Below are 18,773 nucleotides of genomic sequence, written 5' to 3'. Positions count from 1 at the left end.
TTTTTACAGCACAAGTGTTGGACAGGGACAGTGGTTACAAAGGAGCAGGTCAGTCTCCTCCTTCCCATTTAATATTTGTCATCATTTGGTTTTGGGTGCCTCTTGGCAATGTACCATTGTTCACATCTTTCTCTTTCTCATGGGATTTGCAAACATAGAATATTTGCAGCTCAAAATAGTTTATGTCTGGAAGATTTCTATGATCTTTGTGATCGATCATTTTAACAGTTTGGGTGTCTTCCAGTTAGTCCTCTCTCTGAAGCCAATGTGCTTTAGGTTTGCATTAAAAATTTTTTTTAATTTGTTTACTTGAAAGAGAGAGAAAGAGAGAATAAGAGAATGAGATAAAGAGAGAAAGAGAAATCTATCCACTGGTTCACTCCTCAAATGTCAGGGCTGGGCCAGAACTGGGAGCCAGAAACTTAATCCATATGGTTATGGGTGGCAGGGACCCAAGTTCTTGAGCCATTATTGCTGTCTTCCAGGGTGTGCATTAGCAGGAAGCTGGAAGTGGGAATGGGTTCTAGACTGGAACCCAGGCATTCTGATGTGGGATGTGGGTATTGCAACCAACAGCATAACTGCTGTGCCCAAGGAATAACCAGAGGTTTGCATTTTGGAAGTTTATTAAAGTTTATTATTAATCCATTTCCTACCTGGATTAGCCCAAAGACATTTTACTTACTCTGATTGAGGTTGGCAACTTTAAAGTGTGGAATGACCCTTGGGATTAGGCAGAGTAATTTTATTGATTGATTGCCTTTCAAATAACTAAATAAAATTTTACAGAGTTATAGTGAGAGAGGGAGAGACAGTGAGAGAAACAGTGAGATCTTCCATTTGCTCATTCACTCCTCAAATGGCCGCAACTGCCAGGTTGGGCCAGGCGGAAGTCAGCAGCCTGGAACTCCACTGCAGTCTTCCATGTGGGTTGCAGGGGCTCCAAGCACTCAGGCCATCCTTGGTTGCTTTCTCAGGCACATTAGCAGGGAGCTGGATCAGAGGTGGAGCAACCAGGACATGAAGGGGTGTTCATATGGGATGCTGCTGTTGCAGCTGGTGGCTTAACCTGCCGCTGGCCCCTGGCAGAGTAGTTTTAAAGTGAGATATATACATGCAGGCTCCAAGATGTTGCTGTTTCTGTATTTGACACCTGCATTCAGTTTCACCTTTCCAATACATAGCCAGTAAAAATTTGGAGATGACTTAAAGGCAGAGGTTTTGGTTGCACAGCCTGGGAACGTGACAGGGGCGTGTTTCCCTGTCGTTTGTCTGCCTTTCCACTGATTTCACATTGCTGTTGGGTCAGTGTACATTTCGTGTTACGTTTCTGCTGGGCAGTGTGACTGCTGCTGGATCCATGTTATAAAATAGTGTGTGGTGGGGGAAATCCGCAAGCAAGAGCTTTGAAAGGTCATCAGGCTTCTCGTTAAGTCACCCAAGCTCATGCCCTTTCTTTCCTCTTTGAGGGGTTGTGGTCCATTTCTTCGGAAGCTGGGCTTAACCCGTTTTCAGAGCAGAGAATGAATTTGACAAACTGGGGTTACTTTCCAGGAGCGTGTCCTGTGGAGAGGTTCTCCCTCTCTGCCAATGAAACTCTGTGTTTTTGATGAAGTATTGATGGAAAATTCTAACAGGAAATATTTATTGATTACAGACTGCCTCCTGAGCGCCAATCCTAGAGAACAGTTTTGTTGCTTAAGAAAGCACTTAGAGAAATGACCGCAGTGGTTTTAGATGGGAGGCACTGATGAGCTAGCATTGCCTAGGAAAGGGTGGGGTGCTGGGAACCACTGCAGGGGGAAAATGACAGTGCTGTGCTGGGGGTGGAAGGAGAACAAACAGACGACTTAGTCCTGGGAAGGGAGATCTGAGCAGTCAGGTTTGGCCGGTAGACAGGTGACTTTGGTTTATTGGCTTATGATAAGGTTTTTTTAGTACACCGTCTTTGATAGACTATAGAATGATTTGGGGGAAAGATTTTTTCTTTTTTTGAAAGAATGACACAGAGATAAAGAGAGAGAAGGATCTTCCATCTGTTGATTCACTACCTACATGGACACAATGGCCAGGGCTGGGTCAGGTGAAAGCAAGGAGCTAGGGGCTTCTTCCAGGTCTCCCATTTGAGTGGTGGGGACCCAAGCCATTAACAGGGAGCTGGATCAGAAGTGGAGGAGCCGGGACACAAACCAGCACCTATACAGGATACCAGTGTCACAAGAGTTGGATTTACCTGCTAAGCCACAGTGCCAGCTCTTAGACTTTTTTTAAGAAAAGATTTACTTATTTATTTGAAAGGCAGAGTTAGAGAGAAAGAGCGAGATCGATTTTCTTTCTGTTGGTTCACTCCAAGTGGCCACTGTGGCCAAGGCTGGAGCAGGCTGAAGCCAGGAACCTGGAATTCCATACAGGCCTCCCAAGTGGCTGGCAAGGGACCAAGCACTTGGGCCATCTTCAACTGCTTTTCCCAGGTACATTAGCAGGGAGCTGGATTAGAAGTGGGGCAGTTGGGACTTGAACTGGTGCTCATGCAGGATTCCGGTATCACAGGCAGTGGCTTAACCTGCTACACCACAACAGAGGCCTCTAGACTGATTTTTTAAATTCCTTTTCATTTGGGTATTAAATATTCCTCAGGACTTGATCATTTATTAACCAGGACATTTGGAATGTACTTTGTGAACAGTTAAGGAGCTCTTGTTTTGAATAGCATGGGTAAAACTTCTGTTTTCTTATTAAAAATAGCATTTCTGGGGGGCCAACTTTGTGGCATAGTGGGTTAGGTCACCTCCTGTGACTCCGCCATTCCATCTGGGCACCAGAGTCCTGGCTGTTCCACTTCTGATCCAGCTCCCTGCTAATGCACCTGGGAAAAACAATGGAAGATGAACATTGGGACACCCAGAAAAAGCTCCTGGCTTCAGCCTGGCCCAGCTCTGGCCTTTGTGGCCATTTTGGGAGTGAACCAGCAGATTGAAAATCTCTCTCTGTGTCTCTCCCTCTATCTCTGTAACTGACTTCCAAATAAATTAATAAATCTTAAAAAATCATTCTCCCTCTTGTGCTCGCTCTGTAAATGTGACTTTAAATCTCCAAAACGGGGAAAAAAAGGAAAAAAATAGTATTTCTCTTTATTTTCATCTAACTATTTATATCGGCCAGATAAGAAAGTATGCCTGGTCATGGCGTGTTTTTCTTAGCAAGGAAGTGATTAGAGGAGTTGAAACAGACTCAGTTTGCAAACACAATCAGGATTGAGGTCTCACTTTTGTTAGTAAGAATATACAAACAGCTAGTATTCCTTTAGAAAGCTAGTGGTTTACAATAGATCTTTAAGTAATTAAAGCTTGAGGAAAGCTGCACATCAACTCTAGAGACAGTTTTAGCTTAGAATTTATTCTAAATCCTATAAGGTGTTGTGTGGAGTTAGTTGAGGAGAGTCCCCTTCTCTTGATGTCCTCCATGTCGGGAAATGGAATGACAGGAAATCAGCCCCGAAGACGTGGCCATGCACTTTGCGGCAAGGTTTAGCAGGTCATCGAATGGTGGGGGTTGTGGGAGAGAAGGAAGTAGCACAGCTGTGGGCTTCCCCCACCTTACTTGTGTGTGGGTTCTGGCTGGTGACACCTGGGTGCTGATAATAGGACACCAGGCTTACCCCTGCTCTAAAGCCAAGCGTTGCAGCTCCTGCAGAGTGCTTGAGATAGGTTGGGTAGCGGGGTGAGGTGGCTTGGAGGGAGATCTTAACTCTGATTGTGACCTCAAGAGATGCCATAGGTTACACAGTGAGCGTCTTCAAAAAATAAAGCTCATGAGTTTTCATCAATGCAAATACTCGTGATGCATTTTGTAGTTATTGAGATGGGTGTGGTTTTGTAACATCCCTTCCATGGTCATTTGGGATATAAATGGGAATAATGTCTCCTATTTCTTATAGATTATTAAATTGCTTTGGGGAATACCTTATTTTGTACAGTAATTCCTTTTTCTTGATAGCTAGCTCATAAATATTGTTTGAAATATGTATTTACTACAGATGAATTAATACAACATTTAATCTTTTTTATACAAGCAGTGCCATGGCATGCTTGACGATTTTGAGAAGTGGCACCTGGGAGAAGGAAACACTACCTTTTGTTTAAGCAGTTTCTTCTTGGAGGATGTTGTGTCGAGAAATGGTCATCCGCATGCCACTGTGTTTTGCAGAGAGTAAGTGACCAGAAGGAAGCAGTGGCTTTGACTGTTCTTTCCCAAGCCAGACGACAAACCCTCACAGTGCAGCTCACCTAGAAGAAATACCAAGCCATTTGGGGGCAGTAACCCTCTAGTGCTGTAATTTGTGTGATATTTTCTCTCAAGTAACTGACTTTGTTTTTGTATTTATAGCTACTCTCCCCCTTTTCTCCGGCCTTAAGGGATACAGCTGGCAGCAGTAGAGTTCAGGACAGAATGCGGAACTAGTGGCAGACACGTGACTGATATGCAGGAGAAACAGAGTGGAGTGGGAGGGTGTTCTCTTGAGCTGCTCTACTTCTCTTTCAGATGAGTCCAAATGACGGCTTTCCCCTTTGTACTTGCTTTCCTCCCCTTCTCCCCCCAAGTACTTGTACTGCTAACATTGAGCTTATACGGTCACAGCCTTCTCATCTGACAATCTGAGTGTCTGCTGAAGAGGCTGGAGCGTGTGCCTGGCTCTGTAAGAGGACTGGGTTCAGACCCTTCCTTGCCTCTGCCTTCCAGATGCCAGTGTCAGCGTACAGGTCAGACATCCCAGGCCCTCTGTTGTGGGAGCCATATCAAGCTTTTCTAGGCTTGACAGCTTCATGTATACCTTCCAGAGAATTTGCCTACTAACTCAGGTCTTGCTCTTATGGGGCCAAACTGGGTCACATTCCACCACCTGTGACCAGTGGGCTCCCACCTGCTGATCAACTAGAGCCAATTCTGTGGCCTGCCTCTGATGTGGAGTCAGGGTCAGTTGTGTGGTAGCCGCATGGCTGAGAACAAGTGCTGGGAAAAGAGGCTAGAGGCCAGGGAGATAACTGACAGATGAGCACCACTGATGATGTTTTGTAAAAGACCACTGCATGGTTCACCTACCTGTGTGGGTAGATTATGTAGTCTTTTAATATGATCATTTTTAAATGTTAGCTATTTCTTGATGCTTCTTGACCATAATATTCCTTTTATAAAAAACGTTTCAGAACATTTTTATACAGGTGGTTGAACCAATTGTATATAGAAATGGAATTGCCATTCTTTTAAAGAAAACATAAGGATTCTTACTGGAGGGAGGTTTTTCATCCTAATCACGAGCCACTTTTGAACACCTTTCTACTACATTTGTGCCTCCCAGATACTGAAGAGCAGCTGTTAGCATATCATAGGCTAGCCACAGATGTGTGTCCTTTTAATTACTGGCTCAGCAATTAAAAAACTTCATGATTTAGTATTTTTTTGGAAAAGCGAAGTAGCAGTTGGCTGGGGCTAACGGCTAACTGGCTTCTGTTGGTGAGGCACAAGCTCTCAACTCGCCATCATCCTTTGCTTTCTCCGTTTCTTTCACCTGCACTAGCACTGGTGTTTGAGAAGTTTCTGGGTCAGTCTACTGCTGCCAGTATTCTGCCGCTGCGTTTTTAGTTGTTGCTCCAGACCTGAAAGCTCTAATGTGTAGCAAGTGTTACATCACAGTATCTTTATCTGCACTGCATGTGGCTTCCTGGAAGATCTTGCTTTCACATTGCTAGTTGGCTTGAGCCTAGCACATACACATGGTATGGCTTGGTGCTATTGCTTTCTCTTTTTAATTTTCATTTTCTATTATGGCCAGTAGGGGGCATTTAAAACCCTAGTATTTGCTGTGTCCTGGCCAATGTGAATTGTGAAGAATTAACGCAGCCAAAATTGTGTGCAAATGTGCAGAGCTAAAGAAAGATAGCAAGCCTACCTTACCACATGCATTTATCATAGCTCAGTGGTTTTGTTGCTTTTCCGAGAGGCTGTTTGACTCACAGTTGGGAACAGAGAGCTGTTAGGAGGATGGAGAAGAGATAAGGGTGAAAACCCTCCTAGCTCTTCCTCAATGAGTAGGGTGTGTTTTCTGAATTTTTCCTAAACATAAGATCCTAGAGCATATAAAATACTCCTTGAAAAGTCAGTGGCAACTAGACTTTTTGAATTTTCTATGCAAATTTCCTGCCTCCCAATAGCATGTGCAGTATAGCTTAGGAAAGGAACCACCCATGTCTTCACTCCTCACATGATGATTATTAAGGAAAAAATCAGCAGCTTAAACATTTTATTGGTGCAAACACAGTAACACATGAAATAGCTGCAAACATTATTTATGAAAAGTGCTTAAAGAACATTGGAAAGACTGGCTGAGGTTTTCTAGCTGGTTAATAGCAGAAAAAGAACTTTATTTTTATGACTCACAAGCCAGCATCCATATCCCATATCTCCACACATTAAATTCATCTGTTTCCAGAAAATGTGACTTGTGAATTTTTTGTTTGGATGTAATTTTTTGCACTCATTGCACATTATTTCTTTTTTAAAAGATACATTCATTTATTTGAAAGGCAAAGAGAATGAGTGAATGAATGAATGAACCAAGTGCTTGGATCATTATCTGCTGCCTTCCCAGGAGTGTAAGCAGGAAACTTGCCTGGTGGCAGAGCAGCCTGGACTCGAATGTTACTCTGATACAGGGGTTAAGCATTACAAGGGACGGCTTCATCCGCTGGCACAACACAATGCCAGCCCCTTTTCCCCTACCATTGAATGGGGGACATTATTGGTGACATAAGCCAATATCTAGTTTTTTTTTTTTTTTTGCAGTAGAGTCCCCTTTAAAATATTCCAACACCATCATCTGGTTATTCATTTGTGTTGTTTGAAATGAAGTGTAGAAAAATTAAAAATTCTTACATCAGAATCCCAGGTTCATCAAGTGGTATGATACATCTTTGTGGATAGCATATTTAATGTGTATCTAATATCCTCAACATGCTGTAGGAAAATAAATTACATTCTTATGGCCAAGTACATAAATCTTTCTTTGAAATGCCATGAGATAAATCACTATAGGTTTCTAAAGGTGATTTTCTGAGTGCTCATCCTGCTTCTTCAACTCAGAGAAAACTTGATTTTTTCGTGACATTCAGGCCTGTGGTCCATTATGAAACCATACCTGCTTTTAAGTTGATCTTTAAGCATCCTGTTGAAAACAAATCATGTAACCTACTAACATAATCCCTGCATTGAGAGAAGAAAAGATGTTCAGGTGAGTTGTCTTGGATCACGTCCTGTTTTCTTTATTTACTATTTAAACTTCTACACGGCTGACCAGACTGGTGATCATAAATTTGAAACTGATGCATTGTTGAAATAGGGTTGAATAACTGTATGTCTAAAATTTTTTGCTTTTTATTGATTGGGAAAAAGAGAGGGCAGTCGAAGGAACGAAACCTGCTGATGTTACAAACAAGCGTGGAAACTTACATTGGGATTTTATTATTGTAGGAAATTGGATGCTAATGCTGGAGATGCCATTATTTTGGGCGTGTTTCCTTTTTATTCCTCTTGCATAACTGCAGGTGACAGCGTACATACATGGACTTTGTAGGTGGGAGTCACAAAGTGTCTGTGCTTTCCTGTACTGCGGTTCCCCTCTTGATTTTGGAGGTGTCTAGGTCACTCTGAACGTTGAATGAGACATGCAGTTTCTTACATAAGATTTCTCTAAATGGCTGGCATAGAAAGAAATAAATAATGGGGTCCAGGCATACGTTTGCGGCAGACAGGAGCAGAGTGAATTCTTTCACGTAGAGCAGGATCTCTTTTGACTGGCAGCTGTAATGAGTTTCCGTCTGACTCTTGGTGTAGGAGATTCTGGTGATGTGGTAAGGTACAAAACAGACAAAGAAGACAAACACGATGCTGAAGATGTTGCGGCTAGATTTCTTTTTGACCGAGATGGAATTCTTTCTGGATTTCAGGTGGGACTTAAAGATTTTCCTGGTGATAGCAGTGTAGAAAATGATTAGCAAAAGGAACACAAGCCAGAAAATGCCCACAAAGATGTAGTTTGACGCCTTGTGCCACTGGCGGCCCAGTTCGTTTTTAAGTTCCATGCATTTTATCTGCGTCACGTCCTTAACTCTCTGGTTGGTGAGAATGACGTTGGGGACGGCGAGGAGGAGCATGAGCAACCAGACCACCAGCGAGACGAGTTTGCTGTAGTTCACAGACTGGATGAAGGACGTGGAAAGGGGCTTCACAATCTTGAAATACCGGTCAAAGCTGATGAGCCCGAAGAACACGATGCTCACATACATGTTCACATAGAAGAGCACCGCGGAGACCCTGCACACGAACACCGTCAGCTGCCAGGGCCCCAGACCCGAGTCGGCAAGGATCTTGAAGGGGAAAGTCAGACCCATCAGAAAGTCGGCCACGACGATGTTCTTGAGATAGATGATGAAACTCTTGGAGCTGGGCACGTAGAAGAACACCCATGCGGACACGCCGTTGAGGAGGATCCCCGCCACGAAGACCAGGCAGTACAGCACCGGGATGATGTGCTGGGTGATGAGGGTGTTCTTGGTGCAGACTTCTGCTGGAGGCTCCGTGGTGGTTGAGTTGAGCATTCTGTGCCTGGTGAAGCCAAAGGCTGGAAAGAGACGTGAACTTGTCACTCAGCACGCTGACCACTGGCCACTCATTTGTTGAGTGACAAATATAGTCAAACCCTCCAAGTTCTAGAAAATACCTTTTGACTCTGCTTAAAATTAGGTACCTCTGCTGCTTTTGCTGCTTTTCTTTGTGTTTTGGGGATGAAAAGGGAAGAATGGAACAAGCAGATGCCAGTAAGATTAGAGAAGAGCAGGGTGAGAACTTTTTGGTAATATGGTAATATGGAGACCGTCATTTCCCTAAAAATGGTCATGGTTCCCTGTAAGGCTCCACAGTTCTCGGAAATATTCATCTACATGAGCTGTTAAAGGCAGTGATTATTGAAGCTGAATTATCTTTTATTCTATTCAGAACTACTTTAATTTTTTTGGCCTATGTTGTCCCCCCGCCAAGAGATACATTTTTCTGGACTCATAACATAGATTCTAAATATTTACATAATATTAAAGAGGTGTTGATTCAAACTTCACTTCTTTAAAAGCCTATCACACTCATATTGTGGGTGTAAGGTATTATCGGACAAGCACACACATTTGGTGGCTTTGTATGGAGTTAGGGACAATTTTTTAAAACCAAGCTTTCCTTTTTTTCTGCTTAAAAACTGATGAATTATCTGTATAATTTGGAGAACAAACACAAAAAAATGATAAAAATGCTATAAAATTGGGGAAAATGTATTCAAAGTACAGTCCAGCTCTGCACTGCTAGTGTAGTAGCCATTGAGCATTTGAAACGTGGTCAGTCCAGATGGAGATGTGCCATAAATGTGAAATGTGCACTGATTTTGCATACAAAGTGTGAAAAAATATGAAATATCTCAGGATCTTAAATTATGTTGAAATAAATTACTACAAATATTCCACTGAACGAAATACATTCTTGATCTTATGTTGTACCAGTTTTGCTTCTTAAGAATGTAACCAGGAGTCGGTGCTGTGGCATAGCAGGTAAAGCCGCCATCCTATATGGGTGCTGGTTTGAGTCCCGGCTGCTCTACTTCCTATCCAGCTCTCTGCTATGGCCTGGGAAAGCAGTGGAAGATGGCCCAAGTGCTTGGGCCCCTACATCTGTGTGGGAGACCTGGAAGAAGCTCCTGGCTCCTGATTGGTGCAGCTCTGGCCATTGTGGCCAGCTGGGGAGTGAACCAGCAGATGGAAGACCTCTCTCCCTCTCTCCCTCTCCTTCTTTCTCCCTCTCTCCCTCTCCTTCTCTCTATCAAACTCTGATTTTCAAGTAAAATAATTTTTTTAAAAAGGATGTAATCACCAGAAAATGCAAAATCATGTACTTGGCTCACAGTGTGTGTTTTCCTTGGACCTTGTGTCGTGACGGAATTCTGAATAATCTTCGTGAATGTCAGAAGTATGGATTTAGGGTAGGGAGAGGGTTAGAATTTATTCAAAATGTTACTTTATGCGTCAAAGCAAATGTTCACTTCCCTTCTTGTATGTAAAGAATATCAATTTTAAGCATAAAAGACATTGGTCGTGTGCCATGGTCCTCAAGGTAAAGTCCTCACACTTTAATACCGAACTGCCCCAAGGCCTGTCGGTCTGATCCTTGTTTCTGCCATCCCCAGCAGTGGGTTTCTGCGGTCCTGGATCCTTCTGCCTCCTTTCAGGCTCCAGGATTTCTCTGCCCTGGACCTCTGCACAGGCCTTGTTTGTTTCTTCTACTATAGGCTCTCTCAGAGGAGGGGACACCATGTCGTTTCTTACCACTGTATTCCCAGCATACTATTTGGATGTTAAATGGTTAAACTATTTGTGAGATAAATGAATTTGCAACTGGAAATTGAGGACCTAATCTTACTGCTCTTAGGATATTTGCATCATGTCTGGGGTTGTGGGAATGAAAGATTATGTAGGACGATGGTTCTTTTCAGGGAAAGTATCTTGTTTGTATTTCTGGTGCTTTCTACCCAGAGAGTGATAACCTGTGTCAATAAAACGAAGGAAATACATGAAAGGGGAATTTGGAAGTGTGGAGTATGAGCTTCAGCCATATTCCATATCAGAAAGCATACCCATGCCCACTTGTGTGCAACCTCCCACATAGGAATTATCTTCTATGTGTTTTCCTTTCATGTGTGACTTATGGCAAAATTAACAATATTTGGAACCACTCAATTTTGCCAATCTGTGGACTTCCTGTATTTAACACCTGCAGGGTTTTTTTTTTTTTTATTTTATATTTTAAACCCGAGTCAATCCCACAAATACTGAGTACCTACAGATGAGTACTGCCCCTCTGATACAGGAGGCCATGTCCCTAGCACTGAGATGCCAAGTGGGACCTGGGAGCACACAGCACTGCACAGAGAAAAAGCCACAAGTTCTTCCACAAGACCTCTCATCAGCATCCATCCCCCCCCCCGCCCCCCCCGCCCCCCCGCCCCCCCGCCCCGCCGCACTCGCCTCTGTATGCATGGCCCTGGGCACAATGGGTTTGCTTCTCTGGAAGGTCTTCCATGTATGGGCTGTCTGCATGTGAGCCTTCCCTATATCTCAGATGACAAGTGAGGGGAAGCACGTCTTCCATTTTTAACTGCCGCTGTGACAGCCCATGACCAGTAAATAGCTTGTCTTGTCCCCTGAAGCTTAGATACATTTTTGTCTCAATGCCACTTTGCAGGGCCTGAGAGAATGCCTAGTGCTGTGTGCTCCCAGGTCTCACTTGGTGTCTCAGTGCTAGGGACATGGCCTCCTGTATCAGAGGGGCAGTACTCATCGGTAGGTGCTCAGTATTTGTGGGATTGACTCGGGTTTAAAATATAAAATAAAAAACCCCTGTAGGTGTTAAATACAAGAAATACTATATAATGTAGTAATTATAGAGTGAAACAGTGAAGAATGTCGCAGAAGAGATTTAATGGGAGCCACATTCCTTTCCTTTTAGAAATGTTATAGAAGCCACCATATATAGATGTAGAGAATTTCCCAGATTTAATTTCCCAGAAATGATTTAAGGAGACACAATTCCTGTCCTTATAGAAGCTTTATGATATTGTTTCCTCAGAATCTTGGAGCTTACGTAGTTTGGGGCTGCAGTGTGTTTGTGGTGAGATCCGTGGGTCCAAAAGTCTGCCCTCAGATTCCTCGATGTGCTGAGAGGCCGTGCATCTGTGCCCTTGCACATCATGCTCTCAGCCCCCTCAATCCCCACAACAGATTGGAAGGGGCTCACGGACCCAGCTGAAGCTCCTAAAGCTGCATGTCTTCAGAAAGAGGGGACGGTCACATACTCTGGGCTTGCTTGGGTCTTTCCCCTGCTTTCCTGCTGTTTTGGTAGTTTTGAAGCAAGTACAGGCAAGAGTCCCTGTTTTTCCTTGAAAGCATTTGGGGTTTGCTGGAAGGGAGAATAAGCTACCTGTCCCTCGCTACCTGTGCCCCTGTCTTTGATATAGGCTCAGACGAGGGCAGATTACTTTATCTTTAAGGAATACCCTAAATGAGTAACAAGCTCAAAGTGCATTTCAAGCTGGTCTTACTAGTAATTTGTAAGCTCTTAAATAGTTTGAGTTCAGGTGCCTGAGTGTGGCAGTCTTTTCTACAGGATACAGTAGTCCAGTGATAAATTGAGAGATGTATGTCAAAGGAGCTGTTGTGTGTAAGGCACCTGTGGCAGGTGAGCCCCATTAGATATTGAGACCAAAAGGCAGCAATGTGTATTGCATGAAAAACAGGACAAGATAGTTAAAAAAAGACATTATCATTTCGACCTTGTAATACTGCCCCATCTCCTTGTCTTGAGTAGGGAGATAATTTTGTGTTCTGATAAAGAGATGTATTGGAAATTAACATTATTTCATAAATGGAGGAATAGTCATGTCCTGATATTGATTTTATACAGTTGTACAAAAGTGAATAAGAACCAAATGCAGCCAAAAGTGAACAAAGAATCTCTTGGGTGTGGCCCAAAAGCCCCTCTCTTCCTTTGCCCAGACTCTCATTCGGTTGATTCACTATTTCATACTAATTTCCCCCAGCCCGTTAACGTTGAGAGACAGGTATTGGGGGTGGGAGGGACAGACAAAAGATTACTGGAGGATGGTCAGATGAATACCTGGGCAAGTGGAATTCTGGTGCACCAGTGTATGGAGATGTCCAATTTTGTGGGTCCTGCCATGGTCATTCTGTCTGATACTGTCACTGAGTCTCTCTAGCAAAAGTGCCCACTGTATTAACCTTGAGTGTCAATAATGCTGCCTGAATTCTTGCGATTATATTTAAGAACAACTCTGATATGTGACTCAACGTTTTAAAAAGCGATGCTTCATAGTATGGGTCTTTAACATCTCTCAGGTTGAACTCCTCTTTGTTTCACAAATTCAGATAAACGAGACTGAAAGGAATGCTCCAAGTGCTGTAACTTAGGTCTACTATCACTTGGGAGTCTTTGGTAACATGATTAAAGAACATGGCAGAACTGTAGCCAAAAGATAGGTGTTAAAGTAGAATGGAAACATGTAGATTGCGTTCTCTCATTTGTTCATTTAATTTTTTTTTGTTTTTGCATAGCTAGACAGAGTTCAATCTGACAGTTAGTGGGTGCACTTGTACTTCTTGCGGTGCACTCTCAAGGGATTGTGTGCGTCATTATGAGTCTTCAAATTGCAGAGTGCGTGGGACACTCCTTTTGCACCAAACTTAATTGACACAGGCCTATGTGAATGCTTGCTCATACCGGAAACACATTTATCTTCATAAAAATATGATTAGTCAACTCTTGAGTTCATTATTCATCTGTGTGTTATTACCTGGTGACCCATTTTTCTCTTATACATGGGCCACCTGCTACCATCCTAATTTTGTGCATAATCCTATTTTCCCCGAAGAAGAGGAATTATTCTTTCAGTATTTTGATGAAATTAACAAATCTCTAGATAGTGCTTGAGGTTTTTTCCAATTACCTTTTAAGATTTTTTTGTGTGAAGTGAGGTTTGCCTTCAGTGAAGTAATTTAGCCCAGGGAATTCTTGTCATCTTGATGTGGCTGGAGTGTGTCTTCACAAAGCATCCTGTATTGCAGGAGAAAATGAAGAATTAATTAAATGAGCACCAAACCCATTTATTAGAGGAGTACGGCCTTGTTGTACTGACCATGTACAACGGTGAGGTGTCTCACTGGGTGCCTTTATTCTTGCTTTACCATACCTGTTCCTGGCTGTCAATATTGATGATGAGGCCGGTGCTGTGGCTCACTAAGCTAATCCTCTTCCTGTGGCACCAGCACCCCGGGTTCTGGTCCCGGTTGGGGTGCCAGATTCTGTCCCAGTTGCTTCTCTTCCAGTCCAGCTCTCTGCTGTGGCCCGCGAGTGCAGTGGAGGATGGCCCAAGTGCTTGGGCCCTGCACCCGCATGGGAGACCAGGAGGAAGCTCCTGGCTCCTGGCTTCGGGTCGGCACAGTGTGCCGGCCATAGCGGCCATGTTGGGGGTGAACCAACGGAAGGAAGACCTTTCTGTCTCTCTCACTGCTAACTCTGCCTGTCCAAAAAAAAAAAAAAAAATCATTGATGATGATTGATTTGGTTGAAAACTCTAGTGGGAATCTTAGAAACCCTTTGCTTGACAGTTAATGATTTATATTTTTCCCCTATGAAAAGTGTTGTTCTAATCAGGTAAATTACTGAATTGAAGAGTTTGTCATTTTAGACAAATCATAGGTGTAATGCAGGCATTACAATTTTTTTTTCTTTTTTTTTTTTTAGCTTTTGCTCTGTTGGCATTTTGGGCCAGGTAATCATTTGGGGCTGTTTGGGACCTCCTTCTGCATTTTAGGATGTTTAACAGCTTTCTAGACTTCTCTTATCAGTGGCACTATCCTCCCAAACTGTGAGAACTCAAAAATATTTCCGGATATTGCCAGATGTCTCTGGGGGCCATAACTGCCCTCAGTTGATAGCTGCTGGTCTGATGCGACTGATGGGTGGACTTGGCATTGATAACCCCTGAAAGCCCTATTCAGCCCATCTGATAGAAGAGGGGATGGGTGGCCTAATAGTGGTCAGATTTGGCTCTGCTATGGTTTAGGCCATCACCTTTGTGAATTCTTTAAACCACTGCTTCTGAAACTTTAATGTGCATATCAACCCAGGATCTTGCTAAAATGGACTGAGATTCCCAAGATCTGGAGTTTGGCATGGTGATGCTCTTGGTCCAAAAACCACCCTGTGAGTAGTAGGTGTTTTTTTAGATGAGGAGGAGGGTGGAAACCTTTCTTTGCTGTAGCTGGGACTCTAGACATGAGAGAGCCACCTGCTGGGTAGTGCTGAAGTCTAGACTCTTTCCCTGGCTTTATTCATGAGAGAGTTTATCAGAATCAGCCCAACCCTCCATTCTTTGGGGAATGTAAATAGATAATTTAGAAAAGCCTACCTGAGAACAAGTAATAGAAATCATGTTTACCTAGAATTTTTTTTTTTAATTATTTTTTTTTTTGGACAGGCAGAGTGGACAGTGAGAGAGACAGACAGACAGAAAGGTCTTCTTTTGCCGTTGGTTCACCCTCCAATGGCCGCCACAGTTGGCGCACCGCGCTGATCCGAGGGCAGGAGCCAGGTGCTTCTCCTGGTCTCCCATGGGGTGCAGGGCCCTAGCACTTGGGCCATCCTCCACTGCACTCCCTGGCCACAGCAGACAGCTGGCCTGGAAGAGGGGCAACCGGGACAGAATCCGGCACCCCGACCGGGACTAGAACCCGGTGTGCTGGCGCCACAAGGCGGAGGATTAGCCTAGTGAGCCGTGGCGCCGGACACCTAGAATGTTACTAAAAGGTCAGGAGAGCCTCTTTAGAAGCACAATTCTGAGGTTCAGTTCTCTGTAGAGTTACCATGATGGCCCAGGCAGTCTGGAGCATGTGCTGGGCGGGATGGGTGGACTCCAGCTGTAGAACGTTGCTTACTCTGGGGGCAGGAAATTGGAGCAAGGGCTGGGGCAAGGTGGTCGGACTAGCTGTGTCTGATAGTTTCTTCATTAATTCTGAAGCAAATAAACCTAATATTATATATTAACACCGATGGTTGATGCAATTGTGTTACCAACATTATTTTCTATACTTTTGTATATTTCAAATATTTTCTAATTAGGAATGAAAAGGTACCTGAAAAATGGATTGATTTAAGATCATGTTTTTATCAGCACCTGCCTCTGGGGAACATTTGCCTTCCTGTTCTCTGTTTCTCATAAAGGAACAGTCCTGGTATTTCCTCTTTTTCTCTTCCAGTCCAGACATCGAAGGCTTTAACCCAGAGTGCCCCAGCTCTTTTTGTATGAGATAAATATGTATTATCTAGGTGATTCTTTCATTAATAGAAAACACTATAGAGTGTGTAATCATTGTGCATCTTCGATTTCACTAGAGTCCTTTGCTGACTGCCACTTTTACCTCCCTTGACCTAATGTGTTATGTGTAACTTGTGTGTGTATGTCAATATGAAGGAACTTGAAAAAGTTCATGGCAAATGCATATTGTCATTTGAAAATCAAATTTTCAAATAAACATTTGGCATTAAGATACTTAAATTCTATTTTCTCACCAATTTTTTTGAGTTATACTTTATCTGGTAATCTACATGATGATCAAGGGATTCACATGTGGTCTGCTACTTGGTCTTGCAGTTACCATACTTTCCATTATTGAATAATTGATACTGTTTTAGGTTTAAACATATTCTGTATCATTTTATAGTACTATTTAATTCTAAGTTTGTTATCAGGCTCCTAGTCTTTTTCATGCCGTGGCAGGCTGGATACCTTATAGCTTTTTGCACCCTGACATTGGTTCTTGCCTCTCTGCCCCAACTTCATGACGTTTTAGGGGTAGGTCCTCTGCCTCTGAGTCAGATCTATCTAGGCCAGTGGCACTACAGAGCAGGTAGGTGGATTTCACAGCTGTTACTGTTCATTATTGGTCACTAACCGCATTCCCCTTGTGGTTATGTGAAAATATTTCCCTACTGGGCTTCCTGTCAGACTCTCACAGTGGCTGCCTCACCCCCTTTTCTGCTCTCCACACCTGTCTGTGACCTCTGCTGTCTCTAGGCCCTCTCCATAAGGAAGAGCGGGGCCCCTTACCTAACTTTGTCAAGAACGAATCATGTTAGACACACTTCTCAGAAGACACAGGGGGAGGGACCGGGTCTCTGAGTCCTGTCTTTCTGGTTGTCCTGTTCCCTGAGCTCTCCACAGCATTAGGTATGACTGATTGTCCCTTGTTGAAGCCTCCTGTTCCTGAGGTACACTGTATGTAGTCCTCGGCTCCTCTGTAGGACCACGCCTTTTTCCTTTGCCAAGACTTTTGCTCCTTTGCTCACTAAATCCCTGAGAACTTGTTCGCCAGGCACCATGGGAATGCTCAGGAAGTTTCCAGTCTAGGGGAGGCTGAATAGAGCGGTACTTCAGGTGTGGCAAGGGCCATCATTGAAGGAGGGAGCACGGGAGCAGAGTGAGCATCTGTCCAGCTTCAGGGATGGTGGTGTCAGGGAGACATGCCTGGATTATGTGATAATGAAGTTTGGCAAGCCAGGCCAAGAAGGGAGGGAATTTTGGGTAGGGGGAACTATAGGAACAGATGGCAAATCACAAGGGACCGTAGTGCATGGGGGAAGTGGATCAGCTACGTCCTTGGGTAATGGGGCAAAGCCTTGCCAATGACTTTGTTATCGTCACTGCCATTTTACAGATTTGGAAACTAATGCTTAAAATTATTAAGCCACTCATGAAAGGCGAATAGGGCAGCTAATGCGTGGCCTGATGGGATTCAGTCTTGGATCTGATTGGCTCCAAGCTGGTGCTTTGACTCGTTTCAGTGAGGCACAAGCACGCACACAGGCCCTTCTGCATTTAGCCGCTGTTTTGTTGCAGGGAAGGTGTGCACCGTGTTTGGATCTGAGTTTTACGGTTCATTGAGGCAAAGGGTGGATGGCTTCCGTTTCTCCAACTAGGTTCTGTAGTGTAGAGAAGAACCCCCTTTTCATTTGCTGGTTTCTACAAGTATTTAAAACAAATGTGTTTCTCATTTTGGTTTTGTTCTGTCTGCTAATGTGCAGGGAAAGGTATAGAATTGGGTTGTTCATAATGGTAATTAGCACAAATAACACTGACCTGTACATGGGAGAGACTCTGATGGGGGCAGGTAGGGGGAACCATATCTGTTGCATGTCGTTTCCATGACACTTAATGAATAAATCTTTAAAAAAGCATATTATATATTTTTAAAATATTTATTTGAAAGGCAGAATTAGAGAAGGTATGGGGGCAGATCTTCCATCCACTGGTTCACTCTGCAAGTGGCTACAATGACCGTGAATGGGCCAAGCTAAAGCCAGGAGCCAGGAGCTTCTTCTGAGTGTTCCACATGGATGCAGGGGCCCAGGAATCTGGGGCATCTTCTGCTGCTTTCCCAGGTACATCAGCGGGGAGCTAGATTGGAAGTGGAGTAGCCGGGACTTAGAACGAGTGCCTCTAAGGGATGCTGGCGCTGCAGGCTGTGGCATAACCTGCTGCGCCACAACGCTGGCCCCACCTACATTCACTTAGACTGAATTGCAGGCACCTAAAAACTTCCTTTTCCATCACAGCATAGACTCAGCTCTGTTTGGCTTTTCTATTCAGAGTCTATAACTCAGGAAAATCACACAATCTGAATCTCTTGGAGTGGGCGTTTGGTGTAGTGGTTAACTTGTCACTTGACACATTCCACATGGCAGTGCTGGTTTGAGTGCCTGCTCCTCCACTTCTGATCCAGCTTCCTGCCAGTGTGCACCCTGGGAGGCAGCAAGTGATGGCTCAGGTACTTGGGACTCAGCCACACATGTGAGAGACCTGGATTGAGTTTCTGGCTCCTGGCTTTGGTCTGGTCCAGCCTTGGAAGTTATATTTAGCAAGTTAACTACTGAATGGAAGACCTCTGTGTCTCTGCCTTTCAAATACAATCTCTAAAATAAATATTTTTAATAAATCTGAGTTTCTGCCACAAATAGAGCCAACCTTGGATTATGTGTGAGAATAGAGGGTTGGAATAGATGGATAATAAATTGGTAAAGCCCAAATGTAGCCTTTTTAATTTTTTTTTATT

General features: G+C 43.7%; 2 protein-coding genes across 16 annotated transcripts in view; one reads left to right on the top strand and one right to left on the bottom strand.

Annotated features, from left to right (window-relative positions):
• MED12L (mediator complex subunit 12L) overlaps positions 1-18,773 on the top strand; it is a 360,120-nt gene that overhangs the window by 133,079 nt on the left and 208,268 nt on the right. The gene's annotated exons all lie outside the window — the stretch shown is intronic.
• The window catches only part of P2RY14 (purinergic receptor P2Y14), a 55,001-nt gene continuing 42,509 nt past the window's right edge, over positions 6,282-18,773 (bottom strand). For all 4 annotated transcript variants that reach the window (XM_008266336.5, XM_008266335.5, XM_070072661.2 and 1 more), the window contains 2 exons: positions 13,610-13,716; positions 6,282-8,674 (listed from right to left, as the gene is read on the bottom strand). In XM_008266336.5, the coding sequence (XP_008264558.3) occupies positions 7,635-8,651 (1,017 nt within the window). In that variant the 5' untranslated portion in view covers positions 8,652-8,674; positions 13,610-13,716 and the 3' untranslated portion in view covers positions 6,282-7,634. The remainder of the gene's footprint in view (positions 8,675-13,609; positions 13,717-18,773) is intronic.

Source organism: Oryctolagus cuniculus, chromosome 4, assembly GCF_051225735.1.
Source record: "Oryctolagus cuniculus isolate XC-2025 breed Fujian yellow rabbit chromosome 4, ASM5122573v1, whole genome shotgun sequence".
NCBI lineage: Eukaryota > Metazoa > Chordata > Mammalia > Lagomorpha > Leporidae > Oryctolagus > Oryctolagus cuniculus.
The sequence above is the reverse complement of the archived record's forward strand: the minus strand, read 5'-3'. Positions and strand labels throughout refer to the sequence as shown.